The sequence below is a fragment of the Pistacia vera genome, unplaced genomic scaffold, assembly GCF_008641045.1.
Source record: "Pistacia vera cultivar Batoury unplaced genomic scaffold, PisVer_v2 Contig407, whole genome shotgun sequence".
NCBI lineage: Eukaryota > Viridiplantae > Streptophyta > Magnoliopsida > Sapindales > Anacardiaceae > Pistacia > Pistacia vera.
The window spans coordinates 517018-533093 of NW_022196232.1; the positions used below are offsets into that span (position 1 = coordinate 517018).

General features: G+C 37.0%; 1 protein-coding gene across 1 annotated transcript; it reads left to right on the top strand.

Annotated features, from left to right (window-relative positions):
- The first annotated feature begins 11920 nt into the window (after positions 1-11920).
- Positions 11921-12774, top strand: LOC116142299 (signaling peptide TAXIMIN 2-like). Its single transcript, XM_031427729.1, has 2 exons — positions 11921-12018; positions 12651-12774. The coding sequence occupies exons 1-2, from the start codon at positions 11921-11923 to the stop codon at positions 12772-12774; spliced, it is 222 nt and encodes a 73-aa protein (XP_031283589.1).
- The last annotated feature ends 3302 nt before the right edge of the window (positions 12775-16076 follow it).

Sequence of the window (16076 nt, forward strand, 5' to 3'; positions counted from 1 at the left end):
AGCATATTCAGACATTATAAAACACTTCATCTTTCAGATTACTAAGTATACACCTGTTTAACATTGGTAACCAATCACATAAGAAACCAGCTTTAAAATTAACATTAAATGAATTGTAATATATCAGAGATCTTAAACTCATAATAAAAATTTCCTACCATGAAGACTATCTTGAAAGGCTAAGCTAGCAGTGGCTAGTTCATAAATCAATGGCGAAAGCATGATAATGACAGCTTATGCAACAAAATAATTGGTACGTATTTTATGCTACCAAACATCTTCGTTCTAGAAAGCTTGATGATTAAACTAAAAAAGGGAAGTGATTTTGGCAGGTAAATAATCACCATGAACTAATGACATTGAAAGTGGCTTGCTGAGTAGAAAAGGAGTGAACCATATCTTATTTTTAATATTTGATTTGCAATAAAAGAGCAAAAAACCCCCTTTGTCAGTGCCAAAAACAAATATTTCACAGAACTTAATAGGGCTAGAAACTTAGTTGAAACTTGTAGAATTATAAAGAGAAAAAATGCAGAATTTTACCTGGTTAGAAAATAGAAACTTGTAGGTCGACAGCAGCTTCAAGGAGACTCTGCTGGTGGCACTTGGCAGCAACAGTCGTGTGACCAGATTAGTGAAAAACGGCTATATGGTAGTCTGGTGGGAAGTAAAGCTGCAGACTTGAGTGCTGGAATGGAAGAGAGTGAAGAGAGAACTGAGTCAACTGACGAGTGACGAAAGTGGAAGATTGAGACAGTGAGCTGGAACTCTGGAAGTTTACACAGTAAAGAGGGGAATTGGAGACTGGAGAGTGACGGCCTGGGTTTTAGTTTTAGTTTAGGGCATTGAATTTTCAGATTTGGCATTTGGGGATTTTTTTTGCACAGACGACAGACGTGAGACGACTGGACGAGTCACGAGTTTTGTACTTTTGTTAATCTGTTTTTTTTTTTTTTATATAAATAAAAACCGGTTACTGGGTACCCGGTTTTTAAAATCAAAAACCGATAACCGACCCAAAATTCGGGTACCTTCAAAAAACTACCCGAAACCGACCCAATTTTCGGGTACCCGAAAATTCGGGTTCGTTCGTTTCGGTTACTTGTTTCGGTTCGGTTATCGTTTTTTTTTTGCACACCTACAAGGCCTAGAAGTTTTGGTGGCTCACGCAAGGCGCAAGAGGTTGACAACTTCCTGTGGGGACTAGACAAGTACTTCGGGCCGTAGGCGTAACGGAGGAAAGCTTGAGGATTGAAACTGCAGTCCTCTATCTCCCAGACACCGCAAGGTTGTGGTGGAGTAGACGAGAAGGAGACATCGAAAAGGTATTTGCACTATCTCTACTTTTAATGATTTTAAAAGAGAGCTTAAACGGCAGTTTTACCCGAAAAATGCCAGATGGGCAAGAGCTCACTTGCGAAGGATCAAGCAAACATGTACAATCCGTGATTATATCAAGGACTTCACCGACTTGATACTAGAGATCCCGGAGATGTCCGACAAGGCCTCGCTCTTCATTTCATGGATGGGTTGCATCATGGGTGAAAAAGCTAAGGCGTCGGGGAGTGCAAGATCTTGCCACGGCCATAGCAGTTGCTGAAAGTTTGATTGATTACAGCACCCAAAAAGAATACACCGCAAATCCAAAGATAAGAGGGCGGCTTTGTTAAGGTGCAGGAGACAGGGGGCACTCAAGGAGAGCAACCGAGACCCCCGCCAAGAGTACTCCTCATCCAAGCAAAGACAAGGGCAAACGTTTGGACAAGAGCGCCAACAAACCCCGCAACAACTGCTTCATTTGCAATGGCCCTCATTGGGTGAAAGACGTCCGGAAAGAAAGCTCTTACTTCCCTCATAGCCAAGCATCAGAGGGCAAGCCAGCCGAAAGCAGTAGTGATGGGGCACATATGGGATCGATGCAACTACTTAATGGGATTCATTCCGCACCAAAAACCCAAGCCAAAGGGTTGCTCTATGTTGATATGGCCATCAATGGGAAGGCCACCAAAGCCATGGTAGATACGGAGCTTCGCATAATTTCATTTCAGTAAGCGAAGCACGTCGGCTAGGCATCAAGGCTTCAGGAGGTGGAGGCACCATCAAGGCAGTCAACTCAGTGGCACAACCGATACATGGAGGCTCGACATGTCAGAACCACGATGGGAACTTGGTCCGGCTACTTGGATTCTCAGTTGCACCGATGGATGACTACCAAGTTTTCCTTGGCTTAGAGTTCATGGAACAATCAAGGCATTTCCTTTGCCATCAACCAACACCATGTGTATCATGGACGGGGAACAAGCTTTGTGTTGCCCACTAGCCGCTCTACCAAGCCGGGGACCGCGACACTCTTGGCTATACAGTTCAAGAAAGGCATCAAGAAGAAGAGGAAAGCTACTTGGCCATCCTTAAGCAATATGACGACAAGGAGCCAATCCCGCCAGAGCAGTGCCTCGGGAGGTAGCACAAGTACTCGAGGAGTTTTGATGTCTCACCAAACGCTGCCAAAGGAACTACCACTAGAAGGGAGGTAACCACCAGATTGAGCTGGAACCAGGCGCCAAGCCACCTGCTAAGGGTCCTTACCGTATGGCCCCACCCGACTTGCGAACTAAAAGGCAGTTGCGGGAACTACTAGATGCAGGGTTCATCAAGCCCTCCAAAGCTCCCTATGGCGCACCAATTTTGTTTCAAAGGAAGAAGGATGGTTCCTTGCGCATGTGCATCGACTACCGGGCACTAAACAAGGTATCTGTTAAAATAGCTATCCTATCCTTTGATGCTGATCTGTTCGATCAGCTAGGGCATGCCCGCTACTTCACCAAACTGGATCTGCGGTCAGTTTACTATCAAGTGCGCATAGCCGAAGGCGACGAGCCAAAGACCACCTGTGTTACAAGGTATGGGTCTTATGAATTTTTGGTTATGCCATTTGGTCTAACAAATGCCCCAGCCACTTTTTGCACCTTGATGAATAAGATATTCCATCCGTACCTCTACCGTTCGTGGTCGTCTATCTAGACGACATAGTGGTGTATACAAAACCTGGAGGAGCACATGAGGCACCTCAGGGAAGTGTTCCAACTCTTGCGGGACAACAAGCTGTATATCAAGAAAGAGAAATGCTCTTTCGCCAAGCCGGAGTATGTTCTTGGTCACAAGATCAAGGATGGGCAGCTTATGATGGAGGATGACAAGTGCAGGCCATTCAAGAGTGGGAAACACCCACCAAGTGCCGAGTTACGATCCTTCCTTGGATTAGTAAACACTACCGTCAGTTTATCAAAGGCTACTCAGAAAAGCGCCCCTTTGACAGACTTACTCAAGAAGACAAGCCGTGGGACTGGTCCAAAGAGTGTCAAGTCGCCTTTGAAGAATTGAAAGCTGCAATAAGCAAGGAACCTGTGCTTGCCTTGCCAGACCATACTAAGCCATATGAAGTGCACACTGACCATCTGACTTTGCCATCGGGGAGTCTCATGCAGAATGGGCATCCGATTGCTTACGAGAGTCGAAAGCTCAATGAGACCGAGCGGCGTTCCACCGTGCAAGAAAAGGAGATGACAGCCACATCCATTGCCTTAGAGTATGGCGACACTACTTGCTTGGGTCTAAGTTTGTTACTGTGACAGACAACTCGCAACAAGCTACTTCCAGACCCAAAGAAGCTGAGTCCGAAGCAGGCACGTGGCAGACTTTCTTGCCGAGTTTGATTATGTCTTGGATACAAGCCAGGCAAGACCAATATGGTGCAGATGCATTAAGCCGCAAGGCCGAGTTGGCGAGCATCAGTCAAGTCACAAGCACATTGGCTGACCGAATCAAGCAGGGACTCCAGCATGAGCCATTGGCTCGAAACATCATTGCCTTGGTAGAAGAAGGAAAATCTGGAGGTTCTGGCTGACTGACGGCTTCCTCTACACCAAAGGCACCCGCCTCTACATCCTGAGATGGACAATCTGAGGAAAGAATTGATCAGGAGTGTCATGACTCCTTATGGGCAGCCATCAGGTAGAGACGCACTCTTGCTCTCTTAAATTCTGCCTACTATTGCCTGGGATGCAGGATAGCATTGGGGGTATGTGCGTACTGCCTTGTTTGCCAGTAAGACAGTATTCAACAACAACCGGCAGGCTTACTACACCATACCCGTCCCGAGAGACCATGGGAAGTGTCTCAATGGACTTCATCATGTTTGCCAAAGTCCGAGGGGTCCGGAAGCATCATAGTCATTGTGGACAGGTTTAGCAAGTATGCCACCTTCATCCCCGCATCCACCGATTACACAGCGGAAGAGACAGCCAAGCTTTTCTTTCGCAACATCATCAAGTTATGGGCTTCCAAAGCATAGTCAGTAATCGAGATCCTCGGTTCACCGGAAGATTTTGGACAGAGTTATCAAGATGTTAGGATCAAACCTAAACTTCTCGACCAGCTTTCATCTCTACTGATGGTAAAAACCGAGCACGTCAATGCACTGTTAGAGCTCTATTTGCAGCACTATGTGAGCGCTAGCCAGCGGGATTGGGCAAGCTCCTTGACACAGCCCAATTCTCATTTAATTTGCAGTGGGTGAGGCAACCAACAAAAGTCCTTTCGAGATCATCATGGGACAACAACCAAACACACCTCTTTCCCTAGCCAACAGCTATGATGAAGAGCCCTGCAGCCTTCAGGTTAGCCAGTCTTGGCACGAACAAACTGAACTTGCTCTTGCAGCCCTACACAAGGCAGCAAAGAGAATGAAGAAGTGGGCTGACAGAAAAGAGGCATGTTGATTCCAAGAGGTGATATTGTTCTCGTAAAGCTTCTGCCCCAACAGTTCATGACATTAAGAAAAGTGCACAAGGCCTCGTGTGCAAATATAGGGCCCTTTCAAGTGATACAACGCATCGGCAAAGTTTCGTATCGACTTCAACTTCCTCCAAAACTAAAGATACACCCGTCTTTCATGTAAGCTTGTTGAAGCCATTTCATGAAGACCCGGAGGAGCCACCCGAGGCGTTTCCAAACCACCAACAGCCTTTGTAACATCCTTTGATAAAGAAGTTGAAGAAGCACTTGCCGCAAGAGTCATTCGCCGACGAGGAGTGCCAAATTACCGGGAGTACTTCATCAAATGGAAGGGACTTCCCGATACTGAGGCCAGTTGAGAGACCGAAGACTCTTTGTGGCATTTCAAGACTTAATCCTGCGCTATAAGGATATGCGACGAGGGCGTCGCAGCATTAGGTGCGGGAGAATGTCACACCAGCCTGCTTACCGACTCAAGCATGCTGCACGTTCACGTTGCTTACTGATTAAGAACTTCAGGGTGAAGCAGACTTAAGAGCTAAGTTAACTTAATAGCTAAGTTAACGACTCAGCGCTAGGTTCGCGCCTAAGCACCTTCGTTTCCAAGGTTGCACAATACGCGCCACCCACGAGCTTCGTTTCCAAGCTGCACCAATGCTCACCACCCACGAGCTTCGTTTCCAAGGTTGCACCAATGCTTGCCACCCATGGTTTCTTAATGCTAAGCACATAGCTTAGTCATACATTTACTTTGAGGAGCTTGAGCCTATAAATAGGCAACTCCATCATGTAAAGTTCATAACTTGAATTCCACAATATACAGAGTTTATATTTTCTCTATACTTCTCTCTCGTTTACATCTTTTAGCCTGTGAGTTTGTGTGAGCGTTAGGCTGCTTAGCTCATTTCCGACGAGTTAAGGCCACACGAACTTAACAAAGAAGTTAAGTGCGTGACAATAGCTAGCTTTTTACTAATCAAGTGTTACAGAAATAAATAAAAGAAGTTGTGTTGGCGATTGCATTATTGAAAATATATTTATTTCCTGCGTGTATGCATATATTTTGCTTGATACATACTCTCTTGTTCATTATTTCCCATAACACCTGCTTTTATTTTTTCCATGAAATGAATGATTCAAGATCTGAGTTTCTTCTTACAGAAGAAAACGAAAAAAACTTGAAATTATTGCATATTTATTTTGTTATATGGAGCTGGTCTTCCATACCATAGTTTTTCTTTAACCTAATGTAATTTCTTAAACCACTTCGAAGAGTATCACTTTGATGTTCTACAGGAAAAAAATGTAGCTTGAATAGTCTCTCAAAATAGTAAATTGCAACGCAATAAAGAAAAGGTAGGTTCCGAAAGCAAACCTACTAATGACCAAAGCGACTCTGTTCACATCTCTACATCTCTATAAGGAGACAGGTAATTGAGGAATATGCCATCATCTGCAAACCATGGAAATATTCACATCAACAACCCCGTCATCATGCAATGACATGAAGAACTTCTTTCCTGCATGCGACCGTGCAGAAAGAACTCAAAAACACGTAGCGCTATGTTCGATACTCGATAGCAACCTTATTGCATGCACGAAACCAAATATATCAAAATAATTTAGCTTCTCATGATGCGTAGCGGTGGACCCGTAGGATTCTTGTGAACAGAGAAACTGATCGGTCCTGCTGTAAATACGAAAAACTGATAGATGAGTATGCTGTGCATAGGAGAGCCGAATATTTTTGTCGTAAACTATATCACAGTAAAATAAAGACAAAAATCTATCATAGCCCCATACCATACCACCACTTGAAATACACACAAACAACGGAAATACTGGTTCAATTTTCCGAGGCTTACCCTCAAGCACTCAAGATACACATTCTCTCGTATGTTTCGACTCCGAACCTGCTTATATAAATAAATGTTATGTTATGGAACTAGCAAGCGCTAAAACAAGAACTTAAAAGAAATAGAAACGAAACAACTTACCAGGAGATAATAGGAGAGGAGAAAAAAGATTTCAGAACATCCAAACTTGGAAAAGCTGAGAGCGACTCCCTAGTACATTCCTTGAAGAGTAATCATAATCCCATTTGTTAAATGGGTCGATTTTGTGCAAAAGTTTTGCTATCATGGCGAGTGGCTGCTAAAATTACAAGCAGTCGAAACCCTACACTACTGAGAAGAAAAAGAAAACTCCTCTCAGAACTCTTACGAACCTTAGAGTCCGCTTGAGAGTTTCATGGTAACGGTTATAAGGATAAACCATTGTAACAGTTTTGAGGGTTTTTAGTAGCGGTTTTTAAAACACTCAATCTATGCTTAGGAGTTTATATTCCAACGGTTCTGATAGCTTTTTAAAATGATAAATTTACATATATATTCATAAAAATACCTCAACTTCAACCAGTATTTGGGAGTTTAATATTTTTTAATTACAAAGTAAGAGTTCTTTATTAATTTTGTACTTATTAATATTTTATAACTTTAAATGTGCAAAGTCTTGTTATCATTTTTCCCCATTCTTTGCAGAATCTGGAATGATTGAAAAATTGTAACTCCACTTCTCCAAGAAAGCAGCTAGAAATGAGATTTTAATATTTTTCTTTTTTTATGATTGCTTAAAATTATTTTATATTTAATATGGTTAGAGATGCGGATAATATAGTAATTTTTTTGGACATAATTGGGATAATTTTGTAGTATTTAGAGTATTTGTGGAATAAAATTTTAAAACCAACCAAAACATCTTGATTTGGGGTGTTTTATAAACCCCTAAAAAATACACTACATTGGTTTCTTAGGATTTTTGAGCCAGTCAAAACCAGTGCATAAAAAATCTGGAAAGTAATGGTTGTAGAATACGTCAAAACCAGTGTAATTAAAAACCCTTCAAAACCAATGGAAAAAAAACTACCAAGCCGACCCTTAGAAAATCTTATATTTATATTTTATCCTAGAATTTGTTATATTTTTTGGAACCCTTTTTATAAAATAGTTTACATTTTTCCCCTTCCATAAATTTTAGTTTGGCCCCTAGTTTGAAAATTGGTAGCTCATACCAACCTTTAAATTTATAAAGAATTTGTTAGTTGTTTGATTAATAAAAAGTATAAGAGGCCGTTATAAGTTTAAATATAACAAGGCCTTTACATATAGGTGCAAAGAAGCATATAACATTTTACTGTATATTGATTCATGATATATGTCTAGTGACTAGAGCTGGGCATTTGGGACTTGGTCCAAAAACCCAGCCCAAAAACTCAATCCTAGGACTGGTCCTTGAGAAGACTAATCCTAGTAAAAGTGGTCCAAAAACCGGAACAGGCCTAAGGAGGAGGGCTCAGTCCCTCTATTGGGCCCTCCTCCAGGGCTTAGACTTGGGCCCAAACCATTTTGGTTTATTTTTTTAGCCCTCTGGACAATTGCATAAAACCCTTGTAAATTTTGAAATAGACAGAAATTGTAGGGATTAAAAAAAATTGTACAAAATTTAAAAAAATTCATTTAATAACAGTTGGCTATTGGCCTTGAAAATTACTAATCTACTCCTGAAAATTACATGAACCCCGCAACAGAATTTTATTTCGCTCCTAAAATATAAAAAAAGATAAGGGAAAATAAAATTTTGCGGGCCCATAAGACTGGTCCAGGTCTTAAAATTGCTCATGGGCCTGGGACCATGAGCGACAGGTCCCAAATGGGACCAGTCCCAAACTGGCCTAGGCATGGGCTCGCTTGGGATCGGTCCTTGACCAGAGTGACTTATGATCCCATAATTCTAATGTCACACCCATTGAGTTTATATGCTTACATGTTCCAATTGACTAGGATGATTGTTTCATATGATTCCATAATTATTATTTTTTCTCTTAAAGTTCTTGACTTGGGACTTTATAAAAGGAGTTAACGACTTTTTCCCACCCAAATAATGGTTTAATAACATTTTTCCACTCATAGATTTTTAAAATATCAGTTTGCTATCCAAATTTATATTCTGACAATGAACATAGAGTAAACTCGGTACAGACTATTGGGGCTTTTGAAGAGGGGAGGACAATAAGTCTTTTAGTGGTGAAAGGTTGGATTTCGGTGGTTGGATTAATCGAAATTTGACTTGGAAGGCGCGGCTACGCAAACCTAATCGCTTAATTGCCAGCGATTGGCAAGGTTGACGGGAGTGGGGTTTGAGGGGCTTTGGTGAGTGATGATTGGGGAAGAGAATAGTGGTGGTGTGTGGTTGCAATGACGTTGGAATTGAAAATCGAATATAAATTTAGATAATAAAGTGGTATTTTAAAAGTCTGTAGATAAAAAAGTGCCATTAAATCATTATTTGGGTTGGGAAAAAGTTGTTTACTCTTATTAATTTCTTCATCATTCAAAACATGTGTAACAACTATATTTGAAACATTAATGCAAAATATTAATAAGACTCCAATCTCGACAGTGAGTAAGGGGGTTTTTGTCTGAGCTTATAAGCTCTAAAATCAAGTTGACCTATTTGTTTATAACTTTTTTGAGCTTATAAAAAGAAAAAAACAAGTTTGGGGGGAACCTACTTTTTTTTTTTTTTTGGCTTATAAACACTCCGCTTATAAGCTACTTTGACCAATTATACTATCACATTATTCTTATTTAATTTTGAAATTCTATCATATAACCTTATTTATTATTTGATAAAATAATGTAGTACTCGTTTTAGAAATTTTAATAATAAAATGTACTTATAAGCCATATTTTATCAAACGTGGCAACTACTTATCAGTTACTTATAAGTATTTTAACTAAATATGTAATTACTTAAATTTCAAATGCTTATAAGCTCAAGTTACCTTAATATGCATGGTATTATATTGAGTTTTACTGATTACACACCCTAATAATTGACATCAAATTGGTTAGAGAAAAGAAAAATAAAGTATATTAGAGTTTTATTGGAATGGTATCAATCAAAAGACAACATTAGTATTTATTAGATTTATTTATTTAAATATAATTAAGTTCTTTAATTAAAGAACTTTATTCTATAATACATCATATCAGACAAAATTATGTTTTACAACCTAACTTTATATAATAACGTGTATATATATATATGAAGATAGGTTGAAAAAAAAAAAAGAATTTTGTCTAAACTTCTTGGTGAATTTATGAACAATAGCAGGAGCCCTTTTGACATTTTGTATCGTTTGGATCTTGACAACAAAAGCCTTTTCTTCCCGGGCAATCTCGATGGCAATCATCATCATGGCAGCAATGATCTAGTCAAACAAACCCAGCTTCAGTTATTGGTAACTCAACCAATAATATACCTGTAATTAAATTAATTAAAACTAATTAAACACATGAAATTAAAATCATAGACATTAATTAATAGCATGTGAAAAAAGAAGAAGAAAAAGGAATGGAGCAATTACATGAAGTTGTGACAAAGAGGACAATCAAGAGCGCCAATTTAGGTGAAATCTTTTCCATTTTCTTCTATGAAATTAAGTTGTATAAAAGGAGTTTGTACTAAAACACGATGTGCACTCTACTGCTTCCATAACCTTTATTTATAATGATATAATTAGTAAAGGAATACAACCATAATCCTAATTACCAGATAAGATTATAGAAGCTCTTCTATCTTTAGAAACCGAAGATAACAAATACTTTAATGATATACAGGCATAACAACTTTCACCACTTAGATAAATTTTTGTTTGTCCTCATCCCGCTCCGTTCGCGAAGAGGATTAGTTTAACAAAAAATTTACAGACTGGATGGGATAGGAATATAATGACTTTTTCATTGTAATCCCCTTCACACCCTTCAAAAATAGTTTGATTCACTGGACTTTAGTTCAAATAATATTGCCTCTCACAGCCTCCAACATCCATGAACTCGACCTTTCCAAGTACAACAGTGTGTCAGGATCAATTTCTCACTTCTTGTGTTATGAGATGATCGAGGGAAATTCTCATCCTTAGCAAAAACTTCTTCCACGGAGAATTACCAGATTGTATGGTGAATAATTGGCAAAACTTAATTATCCTAAAATTAGATAACAACAAATTTACTGGTAGTCTTCCAACCACCAACCATTGGAGCTTTAAGTTTTCTTGATCGCAACACCTTAGCAACAACCATTTCTTTGGAACATTACCCGTATCAATTAAAAATTGTACAAAGTTACAAGCCTTCCAGCGTGGATAGGTGAAAGCTTTTCAAGAATAAAGATTCTCAACCTTCGTTCAACTAAGCAAATAACAATTTTGGGGAACCGTACCAAGGTGTATTAACATAGATCACTAAAATCTAACAAAAAATTAGTTGATATATATATATATATTCAACTTGTTCATATGAAGACTAAATGGATCTTTGGAACTGTTGGCTGGGTAAGAGCCTCAGTAATCATCCTTATTAGTATTTAGAATGACTCGAACTCTAGAACTTATTGAACTTCCTTTTGTTCTTTTACAATTAGACCATTTAGTGGTAGTTAATAGATAAGATGTTATTATTTAATTAGTTCATTATTCATTCTCGTTAATTAAGTTGATTTTTTTGCTTTCACTGTTTCGTTGCAAAGTTTTATATATGGGCAATACTACTCTTACAATCCAATCTTACAAACTTTCTCTCACAGCTCCAATGAGGCAACTCGCAATTAGTCAGCTGGGTTCCACCTATCCAATTGCAAGCTGTTATGTTGGGGTTGTGAGAAAAAGTTTGTAAGATTGGGTTGTGAGCCAATCTATTTTTTTTTTTTTTGGTTAAATTGTGAGCTAATCTTTATTGTTTATATATTGGTTTATCTATCGATATAACAACAATAATATTACACTTTATACATAAACCGTCGCAAGGTCACCTTATATTCATTCTCTGTAGTACCTTAAAACGTAATTAATATTGGACTGACCACCAAATTAAGAAACATGACTATAACAACTCAAAGTTAATTTTTGCATGAAGAAATATGACTATTAACAATCAAATTACCCTAAATAGGCAAATAAACAACCGACAACAAAATTAGCAAAAAAATGGAGCGAAAATAGCCATTGAATCCTATAAGAACAAAGAAGAGGCTGCAGAGAAATAATGAGAAAATTAAGCATAGAATCATGGGAGGCTGCAAGCCCTGCGCATTTTTGATAGGGTTGCCCTTTGCACTTCTTTCTTTGATTTTATCTCTTCTTGGAGCTGTTATTTGGATTATTGGGTGAGTTTCTTAAACTTGGTTGTTTTTCTCTATTAGTTTTATCTGTTTTTCAAATCCTATTTTCCGAAAATTTGAATACTCATTCTGTTTCTCTAATTTGTCAAAAAGTCTTCTGTATAATGAATGTATATACAACTAATCAATCATGAGATAAGAGTATGTCTTATATCTAGACTTGATAACTCATGGTAGTCGATTGTATATAATATACTATGGAGGCAAATATTTTTCTGGATTGTTTATATATCTTAAATTTTGAGGTGTGGATTATTATTGTAAATTCTCATAAAATTTAGAAAAAATGAATGTATTGTAGGAGTGTTGTGAGTTTCCTTGAACTTCTTCTGGTTTTCATTAGTTCTCATCTTTTGGGTTTTCTTCTTTACTAGTTTTACCTGTTTTCCAAATCCTATTTTCCAAAAACTCATTCTATTGTTCTAAATGTTGAGAAAATCTTCTATTTATCGGATGTATATACAACTCACCAACAAATGTTGACATAACGTTTCATGTGTAGTTGGTTGTATATGATATTAGTTGGCTGTTTATATATATCGTAAATCTTGAGGTGTGAATTGTTATTATAAATTCTAATAAAATTTAGAAAAAAAAAAAAAATGAAATGAATGCAGGAGTGTTGTGACTTGTATATGCCCTTGTTGCATATGCTGTGCGGGACTTGCAAATGCGTCAATGAGTCTTATCAAGCTTCCAGTAGAGATTGTTCAATGGTTTATTAATCTCATCCCTTGTTAAAGATTAGTTCAATCTAGTTGTTGCAACCCTCTTTTTTCTTCTTCTTCTTCTTTTCTCAGTTTTAGGCAATTTGTAAATGGATGTTCTCTGAGTTCAATGAATTTGAAGCAATGGGTATGATATATTTTTTTTGATGACCGGGGGTGTTGGGTATGATATGTGTATATTTTTTATGACTTATGTATATTTTTTATGATTGAGGATGTCTGGGCCAATTTACACGTACCTCAACTAATCTCCCAGAATCTTGAAACTACCAGTTAGATAAAAGTTCAAGTGACTACCCCTATTAGCAATCGAGGAGGGACTCGAACTTAGGACCTCTTGAGTAATATACCCAAGAGTCTCTATTAAACCACTCGGTCACCCAGACGTAATTAATGAGTATGATATTTGATTGGCTTATGGTGGCATTTTTCACATCTAAATTTTTATAAATTATTTTTATTTTTGAGTTTCAGTATATCCCTCTAACTAATAATCCAATTTACTTGAGATGATTGTATGTTTATTGAAAAAAAAAAGTTAAAAGAGATGATCCCCACGAGATTTATTGTGGTAACAAAAATTACTCTATTGTCAGCGAACCGTTAAAATTTACACGATTGTGGTTGTGGGTTAGTGAATATATACCAAATTCTTTTCTACCGTTCATTTTGACATCTAAAACTTAATATGGATTTATGTTATTTCATAAACTTTAGATGGATTTGTGTTATTCAATCAAACTTCAAGGAGATTAATGTCATTGACTCAAATAATAAATCATGTTTAGTTCAACAAAAATCAATTAAATTATAGTAAGAAAGAACCATTAAAGGAAAAAAGAAACGTTTCGATAGCCAATTTCGGAATATACAGTAATTGGGTCAAATTATAGTCTTAACTTCCTCAAAACTGAAACGGTCACTAAACTTGGGGCCAAGGGACTTGACATTTCACAAAACCGTCAAGACATTTGTGGGTTAAATCTTGTCTCCTAAGTGAAAGCTCGTTCACTAGTCGTGTCTTCTTCTTATGTTTGAAGATGAAAGAAAGCCATCACACTTTGCACCCCAAGTGCTTGAAACTTTTCCCCTATGGCCCATCCATGTCTCTTTATCACTACATACTTTTAAATACAAGTCATGGTCTTTGTTCAAGTCTAGTTGATTGTTTTTTCTTTCATGGTGTTTTACATAGTTTGCCCTACCCATTTTGTTGAATAGCTTTCATATTTGAGGCACAACAATCTAAATTCAACTAATTTTTTATGTTATGTTATTTGTTTTTGTCCTCAATTGAAGTTTAAGCTCGTTATAATTAGATAACGATTGTCAAATGGGTCAAATCGTTTGAGTTAATTTATAAGAGTTATTAGTAATAGATTTCCTGTTAGAGATGTCAACCGCATACGGGGGTCCCACTGCCCAGTCAGTTGACGGGGGCTTGTAGGCGGTTTGAGCCTATTCTATGAAGAGCCGCTGTAAGATTTCTCTAAGTAATAAAACTTCTAATAGAAATTGGGCTTCGACAAAGAGATTTTAATAATATTAGGTTTTTTTTTTAATTAAATATAGTATATAAACATATTATTCTTTTGTATGAATGTGATAGCAAATCATAAGCAAATATGTTCATTGTAACGAGAGAGGTGATGAGATATTTTAATAATATTGACTATGCTAGACGTAACCCGAATTTTGGGTGAATTAGGGTAAATCGAGTATGTGTTTTCTCTTTACTGTTTACATTATTTGTGTGTGGTTGTTTACTTGTTGGTTTCAATTACTCTCTAGATTGTTTCATTTCCAAGAGAAATAGATATACGAAATTTCAACCAAGATTTAAGAGGCTCATTCTTAACCTAGGTAAAGTCCATCTTCTTGTGATAGTGAAATTTAGCTAATTTAACAATGATGCCTAAGAACCTTTACAAATAAAGAGAAATCTAATAGATTTACTTAAGAAGCAATGTAAACTAAACCAAATGAGATCCTTAAATATTTGGTTCGATAACATGCTACTAATTCTTTTTCTACTTCAGGTAAATCAAAAGGTAATCTCTAACATTACGCCATCGAATAAATTAGACTCATTTATCCACTCTACAAGTTTTTTTTTTTCTTCAAAACATTGTCAAGTTGAAGCCTAAACAAGTTGACTAGCTCTGATTCATGCACTTAGATTTGAGGACAAAGAACCCATCACAAAACTTTGAACAAGTAGTGTGAGGGTACATCCAAAATTATGCCCTAGTTTACATCACCACTCATAGGTGCATGAATAGAAGCTAGAACAACCAAATCATGGTGATGCAATTGTGGGGAAGACTCTGTATTCCCTCCAAACGACACTATAACTTTGATCTGACTTAACCATTTCAGATTTTATTTAATATTTACTTAATTAATTCTATTTACTATAGGGGACCATGATTTTCTTTTTATTTCAAATATAACAATAAAAAAATATATCCTAAAATTATAGTTTTAGGGATACATTGATTGATTGATGTATGAAATTTGTAAGGCTTAATTGTGACTTAATTGCAAAGCAGAAACCTTGTGTGTTCATGCATTTAGTAGCATAGTTGGGTCTCTATCAAAACTAAATGAATCAACTTGGTAGTTGTAAGAGATAATATTAATCCATTAAATAAATGGTCATTCATTAAATTATCAAAATTAATTAAATAAATATTTTTTTAATAATCAGGATATCTGAGTCAATTTACACGTATTTCAATTAATCTTAAAACCTATTGAACACCCTAAAAATCAATTGAAATGAGGTATCTTCCACTCTAAAGTCCAAAGCGGCTGCAGAAGTGATGAGATCAAATTCAACGAAGTACTACTGCGGCTCTTCTCTTCAAACTCTTCCATTGAATTTATAATTAAATTCTTTTAGCTATATTTAGCAAGTGGCAAATGAAGACGTTTCTCTTTTTCAAACTCTTTTTTTTTTTTTTTTCCTACTTTTGGAATAGAGAAATTGGGTATGACATATTAATTATTTAGCATTATTGGTTAAATCATATGGTTAATGCATAAGACTGGCACTAATTTAATATCATTATTAGAGATTTATTATACCTATAAAGTAGGACCAACTTCACGTGAACACCACATGCATTTATGAATATTAAACATTATATTATAATTAATTAACCATCTTAATCACACTCTTCTACCTCTCAATAAACAACCCACCCCCCAACCAAAAAAAACAAAAAAAAAAAAAAAATCTAATTTAAAACCCATATATAAAAAATTATATATAAAGCCACCATATCTTAGCTCAAATGCATGCTTCTTCCT